At 40.9% G+C, this 20,086-nt stretch overlaps 1 protein-coding gene across 15 annotated transcripts in view; it reads right to left on the reverse strand.

Moving 5' to 3' along the window:
- The window catches only part of PDE4DIP (phosphodiesterase 4D interacting protein), a 220,405-nt gene that overhangs the window by 53,284 nt on the left and 147,035 nt on the right, over positions 1-20,086 (reverse strand). For all 15 annotated transcript variants that reach the window (XM_047869427.1, XM_047869419.1, XM_047869420.1 and 12 more), the window contains 15 exons: positions 19,706-19,837; positions 18,484-18,603; positions 18,171-18,263; positions 17,816-18,028; positions 16,349-16,507; positions 15,352-15,465; positions 14,799-14,936; positions 13,190-13,369; positions 12,082-12,276; positions 9,136-9,303; positions 8,898-8,979; positions 5,402-5,493; positions 2,182-2,298; positions 1,725-1,862; positions 570-682 (listed from right to left, as the gene is read on the reverse strand). In XM_047869427.1, the coding sequence (XP_047725383.1) occupies positions 570-682; positions 1,725-1,862; positions 2,182-2,298; positions 5,402-5,493; positions 8,898-8,979; positions 9,136-9,303; positions 12,082-12,276; positions 13,190-13,369; positions 14,799-14,936; positions 15,352-15,465; positions 16,349-16,507; positions 17,816-18,028; positions 18,171-18,263; positions 18,484-18,603; positions 19,706-19,837 (2,054 nt within the window). The remainder of the gene's footprint in view (positions 1-569; positions 683-1,724; positions 1,863-2,181; positions 2,299-5,401; positions 5,494-8,897; positions 8,980-9,135; positions 9,304-12,081; positions 12,277-13,189; positions 13,370-14,798; positions 14,937-15,351; positions 15,466-16,348; positions 16,508-17,815; positions 18,029-18,170; positions 18,264-18,483; positions 18,604-19,705; positions 19,838-20,086) is intronic.

Raw genomic sequence — 20,086 nt, forward strand, 5'->3', positions numbered from 1 at the left:
TAGAAGAAACTGAATACTAAAAGAATAAAAATTAGGAAAGAGAAAAGGGGTGAGGACCAAAGGCAAATGAGAAAAAAAATTAAGGGAATAATAGAAAATGAACCAGAATGCTATAATATACATGACCAAAAATCAAGAGGTACAAGCAAACATATTCATCGTGATGGCTAGCAGTGATCCTGGGTTGATATCGGCCATCACGGTAAATATTATTTTCTTTCATGATACTCAGTGAGTATCAATACCCTTTATACTCTTACTCTTGGAATAGAACAGCCCTTACCAGGACATGGAACAGAGGAAGGAAAGGAAAATACATTGAATGTTTATTATATGCAAGGCATCATTTGAGACATCTGACAAGTCTTCTCATTTGATCACTGTGTAGCTATATGAAATAGGGACTATTTCTGACTTGAGACTTAAACACTAGGCTCAGAGCCATCCACACAACAAATGACAAGTTCAGTAGTGCCAGTGTCTTTGCTCTCTTTTCTTCCTGCTTCGAGATCATAAGCATCTGTGCCTAAAGATGAATAGAAGGATATATATTGCCGTCACTCTCTTACCTCTCTGGATGGGCATGGAACTTCACCAGACTGCTATAGAGCTGTCTCTCTGCTTGCAAAGCCTCATTGAGCCGACTCCGTTCATCTACCAGCCCTTCAAGCATCAGCAGCAACTGAGGAAAAGAAGCAATACGCAAATGGAGACAGGAGACACAAAGCCACATTGGATCCCGAGAAAGCAACCAAAACAATGTACTAGGCATGTACTATGACCAATAAAACTCACTATCTAACTACTTAAGCTTTCTGTTTTATTTTACAGTTTTCAAATCAAATCACGCAGGGGCGCCTGGGTGGCTCAGTCAGTTAAGAGTCCTGCTTTGGCTCAGGTCATGGTCTTGTGCTTTGTGAGTTCAAGCCCCTCATCGGGCTCTGTGCTAACAGCTCAGAGGCTGGAGCCTGCTTCAGGTTCTGTGTCTCCCTCTCTCTCTGCCCCTCCCCTGCTTGCACTGTCTCTCTCGCGCTCTCAAAAATAAATAATAAACATTAAAAAAAACGAATAACCAAAACTCTAAAGGGTAGATTTCAAACATGGGAGATAAAAGAAGAAAGAGGAGACAGAAGTCAGAAGCATGGGAAAGAGGCTAAGAGAAGAGAGTGGAAGGAAAAGAGAGGAAGGGTCAGAAGGAGACACACAGTAGGACTTACTGGTATTTCATTCATTCAATAAATACTTATCGAGCACCTTCTATTGCCAGGCTCTGTTCTAGGGATAAGCCTACTATCTAGTGGGTGGAGGAGACACCATCAGTCACAGACCTGTGTCACGGTGAGCCATAATAAGTGCTGTAAAGAAGGTGAACCATGACAGTGTGCAACAACAGAGGTCTGTGTAGGTGAACTGCTCTAGTTAAAAGCTAGGACTGGAGTGAAATGAGTAGTTAGTGAGAGGGATGATAACGCAGACAGGGAGTATAGATAAGTAGGTCTTTTTTAAAAAGTCTGGCACTGAAGAAAGGTCAGATATGGGGTGGTAGCTACCAAGGAACTACAAACGTTAGGGGCCTCTGTTGCTGCTACTGACCAAGGCAGGAAACTTTAGAGCACAGATTCTCTACGAAATTCCATCAACACCCCTTCATAAGTAATGGAGAATGACAGCTTTTCCGTTGTCTATTTCACAATAAAAATAAGGTTTATATTTCAATAACTTACTTGTTGTCTTCGATTTCCTGAAGCTTCCTGACCCTGTGATTCTACTGAAGCAACTTTTTCCCGAAGTAGTAAGACTTCTTGGGTCAGGCGTTCCATAGCTGGTATGTCTTCAGGATCAACCAGTTGCATTTGCAGATCCTAAAAGTAAAAAAACAAAAAACAAAAAAACTAGTAATAAAAATGCTATTAAGCGGAGGAGCAAAGGTCCCTGAGATAGTCTACGCTGTCAAGTGGAATACTGATAAGTCATACAAAAGTAACAAACATTCGTTATGAAATCTCAGAGACTCTAAAGAAGTCAAAGAGAATATGGTGATATTTAAGAGGCTCAGACTAACAGTGCATCAAGGAAGCAAGCACTTGGCCGGGGGACTCAAAGTATTCAAATGTCTGAAGGTGCCCTACAGGATTCTGAGCTGTAGTCATTTCCAATGGTCTTTAAAAAGCTTTGAAAGACCTTTATGAGGTCTTCTTTTATCTGTATGTTCCTGGTCAGGGATTCCAGATCGGCCGCCTGCACCTGCAGCTCTTCCTGTTGCACAGCCACCACGGACTGTAGTGCAGAAAGTTCCATCTGCGGAGAGGAGAAATCCTGAAGTTAGTGGGTAGAGGAGACGGCATCTATCACATCTACATTTTAACACCAAGGCCAAGGTTTTCCCACATTATATCACCATCAGTCAGTAATGCACGTAAAAACTAGAAGATGAATAGTCCTCTACTGGGTCAGATCAATAAACCACAGAGTGTGGTACGAAGGCGTGTTTTATGGGAAGCTGTAATGGTAGTTTTAATGACGTCCTCCGCTTTAGTCAGCACTATAAAACATCAAATTTGTTTAACTAATGAGTTTATTATGTTGCTTAAAAAAATAGGTCACCGTTAGCAGGTGAGTGAATCCTCCCAACAACCCTACAGAATAAACTTCTCTTCTGTTCCCCAATTTACATATGAGGTGACTGAGGCTGAGAGAAATTAAGGAATCCGTTCCAAGTCCTGGAGCCAGGAAATGGCAGATCCAGAATGCGAACTCAAGGAAGCAGACTCCGCACATGAGGCTGTCATGACTTTCCTGCAGAGTCTATGCATCCACATGTTCTTCGTGGTAATGGCAAGTTATTTGTAAGTAAACATTTTAAGGAACTATTTTGAGATATGTGAAGAACACAGGTGTAGGGGGCACCTGGCTGGCTCAGCCAGTAGAGCACGCGACTCTAGATCTCGGGGTTACAAGTTCAAGTCCCACATTGGGTGTGGAGATTACTTAAAAAGAAAGTCTTAAAGAAAAAGAAAATAGGTGTGACAAGGAAGACAGATGACACACAGAGAGTGTAAGGCACAGCCAAGCTTCCTAAAGGAAGCAGCACCTCTTTAATATATAAAATGTGAGTTACCTGCAATAAAAATGTTACTTCTACCTCCATCAACACTGACAGTTCACCATGTGGGCTCCTGATGATTTGCAACTACACAAAGTTATCTGGTGTTCTGGGCTACTGCGGCATGTTAGGAAGAAATGCTTCTCCCATTTCCTCGCATGTCGAAGGACCTCAGTTAATATAACTCCTGACCTTTCTCCACTCCTTTACTCAGCCCCAGGCAGGTAAGGGACTTGTCTTAACGGTATATTGGGGAAGAATAAATGAGGTATGCTTGACTTAGCTCCATCTTTCTTCTTTCGGGGAGGCACCTGTCTGCAGGAAGCCTGTTTTTGCCACTGCTTCTCCAAGGGCAGGCCCACGGTTGTCTGTGACTAGGTAGATAGAGAAGTCTACCCAATTCTGGGGATTGGCTAGCAGGCTTCTTGGTTCTTGCATTAAGTTCTCCACCTAAGCCTTTATCTGTAACGCAGTTGGTAAAATAACTATCTGCCACTACTTTATTTCTCAGTTTGTTCAGATCCTGGATATGAAAAAAGGAAGGCCCTCTTCAGAGGCCTCTATCATTACAGGTGGGTATTTGCTCCACATAAGAGAAATTCAAACATGAGGAAGCTACATTACTGCGGCATGATAAAGGTCTGCAGTGAGGCAGACATGGGCTTTAAATCTTGGCATAATCTTCCTACAAGGCATTTAAACTGAGCTTCAATTTCCTCAACTGTAAAAACGGAAAAAAACACCTACTTTTCAGGGCTATGTGAGAATAGAGAAAATGTATTTAAAAGTGCACGGCAGGCAACCAGTGAATGTTAATTACTGCCACCACAGCTACTATTATTTCAAGACAGTAGGGGGAATGTTTAAAAATTCGAGAAAATCAACATGGCTTTTGGTACATTATCTAATATTAGAGGGAATGTGATAATGAATATATATGGCACCGAACCGGGGAGTGGGAACTGATTAAAGACACAAAAGTAAGCAATATAGCTAAAGATAACTCACTCAAAATAACCATTCATAGTCATAAATTTATGACCCCCAACACAGGACAGAACCAAAAAGTAATATTACACTGAATTGAGTATATACGGGAAAAACAGGAACGGCATGTGGAAACCGAACTGAAATATCTGACACGAATAATCAGATAATGGCTACAGTAGAACCCCTGCCCCCCAAAAAAGAAAAAAAAGGAGGGGGACTAGGGGATTTTGAAAACTGGTATTTTTAAAATGCCACACAATTTCATATCCTCAAAACTAGAGTCATGTAACAGGAGTCTGGTTATAAGGAGAAATATAGTTATGAGAAAAGAAACAAAGAAGTACAGTAAGAGAACTTGACCACAAATGCGAATACACGTCTTATGTTATAGATTAACTCTGGCAAAGAGATGGACTACACCTGATATAGACTAGCCAGGTAAACTGAAGTTAGGAGCCCATGACACTGCTGACCCTCTGAATTAGTGTTAGCTGGTAAGTCTATACTGTGGTTCTAATACTTCTTCTACATCATGGCTGGACATACAACCAGCTGTACAGGGAGGCAGAAAGAGAAGGGATTCTTCTGGAAGGCTGAGAGGCCTCTTCTGAGAAAATTCATGAAAACTCTCACCAGAAATAGGGCATGAGAATGGGAAAATTATCTGCTCCAAGTCATGACTTCTTAGCAAGTCTTTTGAGTCACAAAAGACCTCAATTTAAATCTTAGCTTCAGGTGTCTTAGTTACAGGACTATTTCCCACCTCCAATGTTTAAAAAAAAAAAAATCAGTGTTTCAGCTTCTTCATCTATAAAATAGGGTCAATACCACTCAGTTTACAGAGTCATAAGCATTAGTGCTAATTTACATTCCCATACAGTGCACTGCATACAGCAAGTAGTCAATAAACATTATTGATCAGTCCCCACAGTCTTTAGTTCCAGGTTTTTAAAACTAGTTTTCCAGATCAAACGTCACAATTCGAAGCAGGAATTATATAGTATTTCACTCTTTCACAAGTCCTTTACAATTATTCCAGTTAGCAACAGGCAGAGAGAGCTGCTATAAGCTCTTTTCAGCACTTAAAAGTTTAATGGTCTCCATGTATAAAAATAAGAGCATCTTTTGAGAAAATATGCATATAAAGCGATTTCTGGTTTTCTCCAAAAAGATAAGTCTTACTTTGCTTTTGGACCTAGGTATTATACTTGGACAACTGTAGCCTTGAATATAAACTATCTTGAAATATATACTATCTTGAAAGAAAATACCAGGAATTTAGAAATTAGGCTCACTGAGAAAACTCACCCGACTTTCTCTTTCTTTTTTAGCCATGAGCTCGAGCTCCTCCTTGGCAGTACTCAGTTCTTTCTCCAGCCCGGACACTGCATCCAAGTCTCCTGGAAATGAACACACAGCACTAGCTTCGATCACTACAACCCAACACGACCTCTGCTGCTTTGCTTCTGGGGAATTTACTCTGAATACACAATCTAACAACAACAATAACGACGAATATACGTATAGGTTGTTCTTTGCAGCATTATTTGTAATGGCAAAATACTGCAATCAGTCTACAGAAGACTGAATAAACCACAGTATGTCCATGCAATGAAGTACTATAATCAACCATAAGAAAGAATGAGGAAAATCTTTATGAACGGATATGGAATAATTTCTAAGCTATACTGTTAAGTAAAACAGGGCAGGTACAAAGGGATACACCTAGTGTAGTATGTTTTACATTAGGAAAGGGGGGCAACAGGAACACACACATACACATCACACAGAGACACAGGACTGCTCTCTTACTTTGCAAAAAGAAACCTAGGGAAGGATAATCCAGAAATGAAATCAGTTGCCTTCAAGGGAGGGGTGAAAACAGGAGAGAAATGTTAGGGAAGTAGTTGGGGCTTCTGAGCATACTTTTCTATATATTTGAGTTTTGAACCATGCTAATGTTTTATTTTTAATGTGTAAAGTTAGTTCAGTAATCATGGGCAGGAAAAAGCCTAAAACTGAATATTAACATAAACAAACCTGTATAGCAAATAGATAAAATAAGCACCTAGGAAATAAAAAAGTTAACCCAAATAATTTTTTGAATTCACTATTCTAACTATATACCTTCAGTGGGAAATAGTCTAAGGATTAAAAAAATAAGAAGAAACCTTAAACATTATTTAATGATTCTTTCTGCTGATAGGTGTATTCGTGTAGCAACCCTGAAGCCATTTTTGTGTATTGTGCAAATGTATAAATAAATTGACGTTATAGGTAAGCAGGTTTCTCAATGTCAAAAAAAAGAAAAAGAAAAAACAGAAAAGAAAGCAGATACAAATACAAAATAAGCCAAAGAAAGAACTTGTGTTGTTCAATTAGAATTAGAGGAATCAGTATCAAACACACATACACACACACCCCTTTAGTTCTGTTCGTGTAAAAGGGCCTAGAAGCTGTGAACCTATCTTATGCCCAGAAATTAGTATCTAAATGCCGTTATCCACTTAAAGGAACCAGAGCCCCTTGAAGTAATGGATAATTCCAGGGCTGAGGCAGGGAAAGTAAAAGTTGATCCCAGAACATCTTATTGTGCCAGAAAATGTAAAAGTGCTGAAAAACTGATGGGGAAATACCAAAAAGAACAGAGGAGCAGCTAGAAGGGGCTCCAATTGGCCAAATCTGGGATAATTTGGGCATCAAATGGAATAATAACAGAAATAGACAATAAAATGTGTTTTTTAAAAAAAGAATCTAGTAGAACACATTGATATAAAAAAATGGAGTGGGGAGAATACAGAAAGGGCAGAGCTTCTTTGTAAAGGAACATACACTAATAATTAAGGAAGAAATTTTAGAAATAGAAATCACTTTATTATTATTATTTTTTATGTTTGTTTGGGGAGGGGGAGGGGGGGGAGGCGGGGGGAGATAGTGCAAGCAGGGGAGGCGCAGAGAGAGGGAGACACAGAATCCAAAGCAGCCTCTAGGCTCTGAGCTGTCAGCACAGCCTGATGTGGGGCTTGAACCCACGAACCATGAGATCATGTTCTGAGCTGAAGTAGGATGCTCAACTGACTGAGCCACCCAGGTGCCCCAGACATCACTTTTTTAAACTATCAATGTAATATAATAGTTGATTCAGGCAAGGCTGAAAGATGCTAAACCCCTGGGTGAGTGACTGTGGGGAAACAGAACTGCCAACTAAGATATTAGTCTGGCAGATTACTAACACAAAGGGAGACATGAGCCTTCCCAATGGAGAGATCCAGCAGATACAACCTTAACCAAGGATAATACTAACTGGTATCATGTGCTCCTGACGTGGTGCACTGAGAAAGACATCACCCTTGTAGTATTCTTGCCAAAAATGTTAAACTTGAATCTAACCATGAGGAAATAATCAGAGCCAAATTGAGGGCCATGAGCTGACCCAGAATTTTCAAAAATGCCTATGTCAAAAAAGACTAGAAAACTGTTCCAGATTAAAGGAGACTACAGAGACATGACAAGTAAATACGATGCATGACCCTGGAGGGAGAAACCCAGCCATCGAGGACATTCCGGGGACAATGGGAACTCTGAATATGAACTGTACATTAGGTACCAGGACTATGTTAAGGTTGAATTTCCTGAATGTGATAATTATACTGTAGTTATGCAGGAGAATGCCCCTGCTGTTAGGAAATACGTAATGAAGTATTTAGAAATGAAGTGTCAGGATACCTAAGTAATTTTTAAATGGCTTGGAAATTAACATTATATCTGCGTGTATGCATATAAATTAAGGACGCAAATGTGGCAAAAAGTTAACAGGGGGTGAATCTTAATACAAGTGTATATGTGTTATTTTTGCCACCTTTCTATAAGTTTGAAATTTGTAAAATACAAAATTGTAGAAAGGTAGTTTTTGAAAAAAGGTAAATAGGGAATAAACAAATCCAGCATCCATTACTCTTTGACTAACAAAGTTTTCCTACTAAAAAATAACTACTCGCGTGACTTATCTATGGAATTGCATAATAGTTAACACTGTAACACAGAAACAAAGTTTTTACATTCTTAATATCATTTAAAGATCGTAAGTTAATTATCAAAGTCCACAACCTTTCTTATTATAGCGCTATAATCACCACTTCATTAATGACGGTAAGCCCCTATTTCTAGAACTCACTGGGGAAACATCTTCCTTGATGTTAAGAAAGGGGGGGAAGCTACCACAGATCCCGGCCTTTTGCTTTATGAAAGTCAGAGACTGTAATCCCAAGCACTCAGTATAAGTTTTGTTCCTACTATGCACAGAATTCAGCTGTTTTGGGGGAGTTCAAGGCCTACCACTGTCTCTTACTTAGATGGCTGTGATCTTGGCAAACAGCTTAATGCACACTGCCCATCCCCCCCCTCCCCCCCCCCCCGCCATGTAAAACAAGTTATGCCAAGTTACAGTGAGTAGACAGGGACTGCCTGAAAGACATCCAGGAGAAGGTGTCAGCCCCATGGTCTTGCTGTGTAGGTTGGGAAACACTACCTCCTGCATTTCTGAATCCCTGCAAAACTACGTGAAAAGGACAATCAGGAGGCAGTTTCCCTGGGCCGAACCGTGTACCCAGAACAACAGGGTCAATTCAATGTAAGGTAAGGTCAGTTCTTTCTAAAGAGACATGTCTTCAGCCTTTTAGGGAAATCTAAACTTATTTTTTTCCACTAAGGTAGGAAGAGAAAGAGAGTCTTGGCCACACCTATTAACAGAGTTACAGGAAGAAAAGATGGAAGGTTCCTTAGTGAAATTAAATTTGATACTTACCTAATGAGGACCTGGCTATACTGGTATCCCCTTTGGCAGTCAATGAAATGCCATCATCCTTGGAGGGTATATGCACGGAACCCTAAAAATTGGAAGAGTCAGGGGATTTAGGAAAGTGCGGGAACCATGATCACAATGACAAGGACTTGGAAAGGTATTAAAAAGATCAAACTTCTGCCTCCCACACAAAAAGGAAAGGCAGTTGGCATCAACATCTACACAAGTACATAGTTCTTACTTGATCAGTCTGATCTCCAAGATGGGGGCTGCTGGAGGTAACTTCAGTGGGTTGGTTAGAGATCAGTGCTTGGGACACCATGAAGTCTTTCCCTCCTAAATACTGGCGCAGGGCCTGCAATTCTGAATTTCTTTCCATTAGGGCCTGTACCATCTTCTCTGCAGAGGCCTGGTAAGGAAATCACATGGAACATTAGAAAACAAAATTCACGTTACGACGTTATTCATTTAAAGCCAGTTATTTATCAAAAGCCAGTGGGGCCCTTCAAAATAGTTTCCTTGCTTTCAGTTTATAGCGAAAAACACAGCTGAACATTGGAAAACCTGAACTGAAGTCATCTATTACAGACAGCACAGTCTGAAATGGGTTCTGCCAGAACTCTATCAGGCTAAGGTGAGAAGATTCTGGTTGAGGTGGACCAGAGTAGATGTCCTTCACTCTGGGACACATGTGCCTTTGGCCTGGATGTCCTCTACCCAAACGTTCGCTTGCTTTGCTCCAATTACATCTTTGCCTATTGCTACCTTCTCTGACTGGCCTCCTCTGCATATCCTATCTAAGACAGTGATCTTTTCTCTACTCCTGATTCTCCTCATCCTGCTAAGTGTTTTTACAACACACTTACCATTATCTGATAGATCTGTTTATTGTCTCTGCCCCAACTGGATGTCCTAAGGGCAGGTTCTAGGTTTTCTTCAGCACTGAATCACAAGCACCCAGAACAGTGTCTGGCACACAGTAGGCACTCAATACGTATTTATCCAATGAATCAATTACATAGAGACATTTTTATCAGACCATACAATCTGGAGAATCTGAACCTCCAAACCACTGAACACGGTTTTGTTTAATTTCAAATCCCAATTTTCTAAGACAGATGATGGCACATTAAGGAAAAGGATCTAGAACGTTATTCATGACCTTTACCACATTAAAAGTGTGCATTTAGGGGTGCCTGGGTGGCTCAGTCAGTTAAGTGTCTGACTTTGCTCAGGTCATGATCTTGCGGTTTGTGAGTTTGAGCCCTGCGCTGGGCTCTGTGCCCACAGCTCAGAGCCTGGAGCCTGCTTCAGATTCTGTGTCTCCCTCCCTCTCTGCACCCCCTCATGCTCTGTCTCAAAAATAAATACACGCTAAAAAAAATTTTTTTAAAAAAGTCTGCATTTAATCAGAAAATCTGGAAATAATAAACTAAGACTAAAATTACTGGGGGTATAAGGTGATGAATCAGAACTATATTAGCTGTCTCAGCACCAACTGTTTCTGAGGACAATAACTACTGTTTTAAACGAGAAGCAGAGCTCTTGTCATAATCTCTAAGGGAAATAAAAGAATAACCTTACAATTTTGGTAAGATTCGGGCCCTTTAGGGATTGGGACATAACCATCTAGATGCTAACAGTACATTATTAATTCACCTTAATAAATATCTATGGAAATTATTATGGAAAAAGCATAAGTAACATACAAAATCTCTTGGGTCATATATATGATCTGGCTTTGAATTCTTTCTCTAGTAGTGTTGTTGTCGGCAATGGTCCTCCAAGTGGGGCCCATGGACTAGCAGCATCACCATCACCTGAAAGCTTGTAAGAAATGCAAATTCTTAAGTACTATCTATCTCTCCTAGTTTCTGTCCCCAGGAGTGAGCATGGGAATCTATGTTTCTAAAAAGCTATCCAGGCAATTTCTCCTGCATGTAAAATTTAAGAAGCAGATCTAGGAGAATACAACCCTTTTTCTTTTTCTGGAGTTAAAATGATCGTTTGTAATTTCAGTTACCTCCTAGCTTCCATTATTTTACTCTCAGCAGCATACAGTACTTCTGAGGTGTACTAATTCTTTCAAATTACAAAGGGTTAAAAAGAAAACTCACACAAAGACTTTTGTTAGCCTCCTGCCAGACTTAAATGATTCACAGTGATTCCGTTAGGTCTACTCCAGAAGCAATTTCTACATCTCATTTAATAGGAAGGAAATGTATAATCACTTCAGGGGGCCTGAGAATTAGAGAAGGAATAGAACTATCTCAAGATATAAGGAAGCATTAGAGAATGCTATGGTCAAATGATAAGAATCTGGTGCCCCCTAAAGCTGTCTGGGGGGATTCGAACGACTGGTCCCTAAAATGCAGCTCACCTCTCTAGCCTTGAGGAGGAAGATATCTGCGAATAAGGATAAATTAAGAACTGCCTTTTGAAAAATTGTGTACCAGTATTTTAAGATCATCCCATATTATTATAAGATTATTTCTTCTCATCAAGACCTTTAAAAAAAACCCAGTCTGTTTTCCTCTTAAGAGAATTCAGTTTTTATAAGAATTAAGAAAAAATATGTGAAGTTTAAGTTTTCCCATACCTTGGCTGGAAACAGAAAATATCACTGAAGTTTTTTTTTAAAGGTTTTTTTTGTTTTGTTTTAGAGAGAGAGCGAGTGAGCGAGTGGGGGAGAGGGGAAGAGAGAGAGAGAGAGAGAGAGAGAGAGAGAATCTTAATCAGGCTACACACTCAGTGCAGAGCTCAATCCTATGACCCTGGGATCATGACCTGAGCCAAAATCAAGAGTCAGATGCTCAACTGACTGAGTCACCCAGGCGCCCCCAAAATACCAAGTTTTGATAATTTAGAATCAAAACCATAACACTCCAGAACCCCGTATGTGAAAATTATCAGAATATCAAGGAAAAGAAAATGTACATAATGAAGTTAATGGGTATGTGTATTGTTTAGGCAGCCTTCTAAATGCAAAGTGCTCTAAAAATATCGCACGTTTTGGTGACTGATATGAAACTATAGTGTAGGTAACAGACTGAAGGAAAAAATCCTCACGAATGGAGTATAAAATGACACACATACACACACACACACACATGATGATGTTCAAAAGCTTCCTATTCATAGTCTGTAAATGCACCCATGCTGTTCTGGTCTGTGTGTTGGTCCTTACTTGGCTCTCCTGCTCTCTGGTGCTCATAGACTGAAGCAGGCCTTGAATCTCTACTTCATGTTCCACTGCTTGCTTGTTTCGATCACTTAGAAGTTCCTGCAGCAGCCTTTCCTTTCTCTGCAGACGCTGGCACAGCTCCTCGGCAATCTCACTCTGTCCTGGTCCGAGTTTGCAAAGCAGCGTTGAGCTAAGATCCTAACACAAAAGGGACGGTGTAAGTTTTGGAGGAAAGAATGCCCTCTACTACATATCAAAGGGTTTATTCCTTAAAAATCTATTATAGAAGAAAGAGCTATGGGATTCTGGAGAGCAAGTATCCTGTTTTACTCACTTTTGTTTCTCCAGATCCAGCACGGGCCCGGCTCACAAAAGACCGTAAACACGTGCTCAGTGAATGAACACGAACAATATAGAAAAATACTTGTAACGGCAACTTACTTATTGTTTTCTGAAGTAAGCCCTTTCCCTATTTGCTCAGAGTCCATAGTAATTAACCCCAGATAAAGATAAATGGACACTTAGTTCATTTTTATTTATTTTCTCCCCAGTATAACTTATATGGGGGAAACACAAAACCATAGGCTAAAAAAGACTAATGAGCCTATGTTAGCATGGTGACGAAGTTCCTCCTTCCATACTGAGAGGGAGCACATGGTGGTTAAAACTGCCTAGGCTGCTTCCTGGGTCTGTCAGTTACTATGTTACTTTGGATAAGTCTCATCTCAGAAGCCTGTCTCCTGGTCTGTAAAAGAGGAGTAATGATATATATACCTCATAGACTTGTAAAGATTCAATGAGTTAGCATTCATTAAGCAATTAACACAGTGCCTAACAAACATGAGCACTTTAACTAAAAAAGGCCAGCTCTCACATTAAAGGTGGATGTTTCTGTTCTCATCAATTCTCACATGACTTATTTGAGAAAGATAATTGTCACCTTGAGTTTATAGGTGCAGGAAAAAAAAGTCCCAGGGAAAGCCAATGACTCGCCCAGGCACAGAATAGAATTCGAGACTTGGGTCACCAGTCTCCCAGACCTCAAGAGTCCTAATCCAAGACAGATTATGCCATCACTAAACCAACTGCCTTCAAGTAACTAAAGTCTTGCCTCCACTTCTTTGTTCCTGTCATGTAGAGATGTCTGTAACTGCTGAACGATACTTTCTTGTTCCTTCTGCCAATGGCTAAATTTGGTTTCCATTTCTTCTTTCAGCCACTGGAGGTTTTGACAGGTAGCAGATAAGTGTTCTACTTCCAGGCCTTTGGCCCTGAGGAGACTCTCCATACTCTGCAGTAACAAAGAAAGCAACTGTAAGTGAAAGGGCACCCCACACTCCTCAGGATAAACAAGAAACTTGATCCACCTTGAAATGTCTCCTAAATTGAGATTTTTTTGCAATAGGAGAAACCTTAGTATCTAATGTAACGATGCCATACTAATATATGTATATATATTTTTTTGGTTTTGGAAACTCTCATCTAATTTTTAGAGAAATAAATACAATGTGTATGATAAATGAAGTAGTTTTGAGGAAGCAGGTTATGCTACAGAGGAAGTGAAGGACTTCTTTAAGAAGTGGCAGATGGGGCGCCTGGGTGGCGCAGTTGGTTAAGCGTCCGACTTCAGCCAGGTCACGATCTCGCGGTCGCAGAGTTCGAGCCCCGCGTCAGGCTCTGGGCTGATGGCTCAGAGCCTGGAGCCTGTTTCTGATTCTGTGTCTTCCTCTCTCTCTGACCCTCCCCCGTTCATGCTGTCTCTCTCTGTCCCAAAAATAAATAAACGTTGAAAAAAAAAAAAAAAAAAGAAGTGGCAGATGGTCGGGGCGCCTGGGTGGCGCAGTCGGTTAAGCGTCCGACTTCAGCCAGGTCACGATCTCGCGGTCCGTGAGTTCGAGCCCCGCGTCGGGCTCAGGGCTGATGGCTCAGAGCCTGGAGCCTGTTTCGGATTCTGTGTCTCCCTCTCTCTCTGCCCCTCCCCCGTTCATGCTCTGTCTCTCTCTGTCCCAAAAATAAATAAATGTTGAAAAAAAATTAAAAAAAAAAAAAAAAAAAGAAGTGGCAGATGGTCAAATGTATAAACTCTAAAATACATACACAAGAAGAGCCCACAGGAAATATTACTAAGCAAGTGTTCTGACCGTGGCTATAGAAGGACATGTATATAATATTAGAGAGAAAACAACAGTATAACAGTTGTACCCTGGCAATGCTTATGTAAAAAGTGTACAGATATTGACAAGAATTAGAAATAAATCAGAAGTATGTCTAGTCGCCATGCCTGCGTGGCTCAGTTCGTTAAGGGTCCGACTTCAGCTCAGGTCATGATCTCACGGTTAGTGAGTTTGAGCCCTGCATGGGGCTCTGCACTAACAGTGCAGAGCCTGCTTAAGATTCTCTGTCTCCCTCTCTCTGCCCCTCCCCCTCTTGTGAGCCCTCTCTCTCTCTCAAAAATAAATACATTAAAAAGATATTAAAGAAAAAAAAAGATGTCTAGAAATCTATATTCACTGCTTCCTCCTGCAAAGTTCACAGTAGACTAACACTTCTCACTTCCTAATCTATAATGGTGGAACTAATGATTACTGTTTTTGTTTTTGTATTTTTTTCTTATAAAGCAAATACGTTGGTTTTCAGAAAATGACAGAAGGAGTTGATGCTTCAGGTTTAGAAATCCAAGTGGGACAGAGATACCAAGTCATGGCAGATTGTGCTCTTACCTGCATGGTAGCTTCATTAGAGGAAAGAACACCACGCAGTCTCTCTAAGTCATGATCTCGCTCTCGCACAGCGAGATGGAGTTGACGCAGTTCTTTTTCTTTTTCTTCCAGAGTGGAGAACTTTTCATCTATAGCCCGCTGCAAGGAGAGGAACGATCCTAAAGCCCCTTCAGATTCACTACTGTGATCACACTCATTCATTAAGGTTCCAAACACAGGGCGCCTGGGTGGCTCAATCAGTTGAGCATCCGACTCTGGCTCAGGTCATGGTCTCACAGTTTGTGAGTTCGAGCCCCACGCCAGGCTCTGTGCTGACAGCTCAGAGGCTGGAGCCTGCTTTGGATTCTGTGTCTCCCTCTCTCTGTCCCTCCCCAACTCGCGCTGTCTCTCTCAAAAATAAACATTGAAAAAAATTAAAAATTAAAAAATAAAAATAAAATAAAGGAAGGAAAAACCAAATTCAAAAAGCAGCAAATTAAGTAGACCCATATTCATACAGTACCTGAGTAAATGGAATAATCCACAGTGCCATAAACAAAATTAAGGTGCATACCTCCAGAGCAACATCTCTATCTTGTATTCGCTGCCGAAGTTTCTCAAGCAACATTTCATTTGCTTCAAGGGTTTTGTCGGACTTATCTCGATACTGCAAGAGCTCCCGAAATTCCTGATGAGACCAAAAAATGTTTTCCTTTATTCATTTGTCCATTACACACCAAATTCCAACATTTTGCCAACGAATTTGTTGTTTAGGATAAAAAACAAAATGTGACCACTCTCAAAGAAAACACAGGTTAGCTGAGATGACAGGCATATAAATCGTTAACTACTCCACATCATATATATATGTGTATAGACACATACATGCGTATAGGTGTGTATTTGTATAAATGTATATACGTGTGTCTGTATTTGTGTGCGGCTACAGGATGCACTGTCTACATCTGCCTGAAGGTGTCACTAAAGATCTCACAAAACAGATTACGTCTGCTTTGAACCTTAAAGGACTAGGAATTTCAGGTGGAGGTATTTCTATCAGAGAAAAAATGTAGGCACAATATGTGCACACTATGAAAAAATTGTATGATGAGGAAAATGTAAGGGATTCGATGGGACTGAAGCTTAGAGCAGGTGGCAGTCACTGTCTTTACTGTTCCATATTTTCCCTAAAACATTCATTTTATCATCTAAGTAACTAGACATTCGTATACAGACCTACTACACTGAGAGCAGTGGTCATATCTTCTCTGTCTTCCTAGCACCTCACATAGTATCTGGTTCACAGAGGTGTTTAATAAATATTTGCTGAATGTTTATTGCTTAAGACTTTCGGGTCTATATTTATTATTTCCTACACTTGCTGGGTAGCACTGGTGGTTCATGAATTGTACTTTCTATTTATTTTGAATCCTCCCAGTCCCTATCTCTCAGTGTTCTACATGTAACAGGTACTAGACACAGGCAGGTGGCCTAACATCTTGAAATTACATGGACAGAAATTTCAGAGCTCTGTGAGCCCAGTTTTAGTTGAAATCATTGTGTAGACTCACCTGAAGCAGCTGTTCCTTGTGACTCAGACTATGGTTTAGGTGTTGAATGTGCTGCTCCCGTGTTCTAATCTCATTGTATTTTTCAGCCTCCAGGGTACGAAGCTGTTGGCTCTTACTCTGCAATTCTCCTTGAAGCTGCTGCAAGGCTTTTCGTAATTCCTGAATTACAGATGCAGATTCCCTTTTTTAAACAATCTAAAATTTTCACATGGTCAGTACATACGAAGACCTTAAAACTTCCAAGGGATATAGAATAAAACATAAAGTAGAAAAAAGTGCCATTCTTAACTAGACATCAACCAGGATATGGGAAATGGTAACTGCGAATGGAGGTAAGATGTAAATTTCATATTATACTTCGGTATACTTACTTTCTAGTTTAAAAATGATAGATCTATGTAACTACTTACGCAGAACTCTGTCCCGCTGTGAACCTGGATCCTTTACAATAAGCTCAAGGACAGAATATTTCTACCATCCTTTTAAATCTTAAAAAAAAAAAACAAAAACACACAAAAACTGGGGCACTAGGTGGTTCAGTCAGTTGAGCATCCGACTCTTGATTTCAACTCAGGTCATGATTCCAGGGTCATGGGATCAAGCCCCATCCTATCAGGCTCTGTGCTGAGTGTGGAGCCTGCTTAAGATTCTCTCTTTCCCTCTGCTCCTCTCCACCCCCTACCTCTCTCTCTCTCTCAAAAGGGGGGGGGGGGTAGGGGAGGGGCCTGGGTGGCTCAGTTGGTTAAGTGTCCGACTTCGGCTCAGGTCATGATCTCACGGTTCGTGGTTTCAAGCCCCATGTTGGGCTCTGTGCTGACAACTCAGAGCCTGGAGCCTGCTTCGGACTCTGTGTCTTCCTCTCTCTGCTCCTCCCCTGCTCGCACTCTGTCTGTCTCTCTCTCTCTCTCAAAAAATAAACAAACATTAAAAAAATTTTTTTTTAAATCAATAGCATATGCTCTAACCTAACAAGATAAAGGAACCACTTATGAATTATTAAAAAAAAAAAAAAAAAAAGAAGTGGTTAATTGTAAATGCCACTCCTTGGACGTTGGTTGTTGCTTCCCACAATTCTGTCTTGGTAACCTTTCCCCATCCTTCAGGAATAACCTTAGCTGCCTTCATGGACCTTACCCAGACTCGCTTCCTCAGCCCTTCCTGTATATTCCTCTAGGACCCAAACATACCTCCTTTGCCTCATTTCAGTCTTTACCACACTAAAATTCTGTTTCTGTGACTGTCTCATACTACACTACAAGTAACTGAACAGGAAAGAGCCTGTGATATTCACACTTGCATTTCCAGAACCCAGCCTGATGTCTGGCACATGGCATGAGGGCAACAAATGTTGAGCTGAATTAACTGGATCAAGTGAGTGACTCAAGGGTTCAACACAAACTGTCCTAATGAAAAGTTATTATCAGGGCCAAGTCAGCACTTCTGGCCACAAAATGATTACTGATTTACCTGGTTATGTTTCCAAGAAGCCTCCTTCTGCTGTTCTCTCTCATGGGCTGCAGCCTCTACGAACTGCACACATCGTTTGGCATCCACGAGTTGGCGTTCTTTCTGGCGTATGACCCTTTGGAGTTTCTGTATTTCGAGCTGGCTACAGAACAAGGCACTCTGAAGGTCAAGCAGAGCCACCTGCTGCTGAGCTGGGGAAGCACCCTCGGAGCTCTGAAAAGAGAGTAAAAAGCATAATCACAAGAAGGGCAAGCACTGAGCAGCGAAGAAGACCAACAAAATTAAGACTGCCACCAAAAATGGCAAGTCCTCAACAGGAGCCTCGCCTGCTGATCTACGTCTGACCCTCACGTACATGAAGTTGTCCAAGCTGGCTTTGGTGCAGCATTTCTCGAAGCTTTGCCATTGTGTCATTTTGACCTTCAATCACCTGGTACAACTCCTCGGTCTGAAAATGAGACAGGGAGTCCCAAGCATGTTAGTAAACTAAAAATAAATTCCATTATCTTGCCTGTATAGATTTTAGAAATACCAATTTTGATTATACTCCAGTTTTTCTAGGCTAAGATCTGTCAGTCTGATGATCTGTTTCTATAAAATACAGAGTATGTGTCTACCTTGATGGAACAAATCATTTCCTCAGAGGTCCCCAACTGCCAAATATTTACCTCATTTTCCCTGCTTTTCAGAGTTTCCTTGAGGCTTTGAATTGTACCATCTTGCTTCTGAGATGACTCCTGAGCTGACTTCAGTTCACAGCTCATTTCATTCAGTTTCTCCTGAAGAATCTGAATTCAGAAAAGAAAATGATTTCTTTTAACCTCAGATGCAACCAGAAAGTCTTTGCTCAAATCTAGGTTTAAAGGATTTCCTAGAGAATATTACCTTGTTATTTTTTCCCCCCACAGAAAGTAACCATTAAAGTCCTAGGTCAATCATCAAGACAAAGTAGCAGATAATATGAAATTCTTCAGTACTCAATTGCTTCAATTCTTCTGCACTGTGCACTTCGAACTTTCTCTGTGATGGGCAGCTGTAATGGCCACCTGTCTACATGAGTCACTGTGGATCCTTTACACAAAGACCAAGGAGTTCTGCTATCTAGGACAGGACAGAACACTACAGGGGTACACGAGGCCAGAAGCTCACTATCCAAATTGTGGGAACTGTTACAATTTTCTCCTAAATAAATGTTAGAATCCTTGGGCTATAAAGGGATGAGAAGTTAAGCTAAAATCAAAAGCACAAACCTCTTGTCTCAGTGCCTTCCACAGGTAAAGACTGCATTCAAGCCTTTTTTTTTTTTAAACTTTTTATGTTTATTTTTGAGAGAGAGAGAGAGAGAGAGAGAGAGAGTGCGCACGAGCCAGTGTGCATGAGCATGGGAGGGGCAGAGAGAGAGGGGGACTCAGGATCTGAAGCAGGCTGCAGGTTCTGAGCTGTCAGCACAGAGCCTGACGTGGGACTTGAGCCCACGAACCATGAAATTATGACCCAAGCCGAAGTTGGACACTCAACCGACCGAGCCACCCAGGCACCCCAAGAACTACACTTTTAATCAAATATTCCTTAGAGCGCCCAGGTGCCTGGGTGGTTCAATCAGTTAAGCATCTGAGTCTTGATTTTGGCTCAGGTCATGGTCTCAAAGTTCCCAAGATCAAGCAAGCCCCAAGTTGGGCTCTGCACTGACAGCACAGAACCTGCTTGGCATTTTCTCTCTCTCCCTCTCTCTGCCCCTCCTCCATTCGCACTCTCTCTCAAAAGAAAGAAACTTAAAAAAAAAAAAAACAAAAAAACCCAGCACACAAAAACAAAAAAAAATCCCTTAGAACAACAGGAATACACAGTATCCATCTTCCAAGTCCTACTCAGGGCCTGGATTGATCATACCTTGTTGGTGGCCTCTGTTTGCTGGATTTTTTCCTGGAGTTCTGCCAAGTGGGAATCAGATACAGACTGCGGAGTTATAATGGTCTCATCCGAATTCAGCTTCTGTTGTTTGTGTAACTCTTCAGTCATGGGCTAGAAAGAAGCAGCAAGACAAGAATTTGAGTTAAATGTAGCCAATAGTACATTTTATCTTCAACTGCTTCCAGCATCTTTTGGCAGAGGCTTAGAAAACCAAACATGTTGCATGGATTTAGCAGTATAAATTCCTAAAGACAATCCTGTTCCTTATTGAGAGGACCGGTTTACTTAGCCCCAGCTCCTCCCCCTATCTTTCCCTATGAACTCATGCAAACACTACAGAGTCAGTTAAAACAGATAATT

The sequence above is a fragment of the Prionailurus viverrinus genome, chromosome C1, assembly GCF_022837055.1.
Source record: "Prionailurus viverrinus isolate Anna chromosome C1, UM_Priviv_1.0, whole genome shotgun sequence".
NCBI lineage: Eukaryota > Metazoa > Chordata > Mammalia > Carnivora > Felidae > Prionailurus > Prionailurus viverrinus.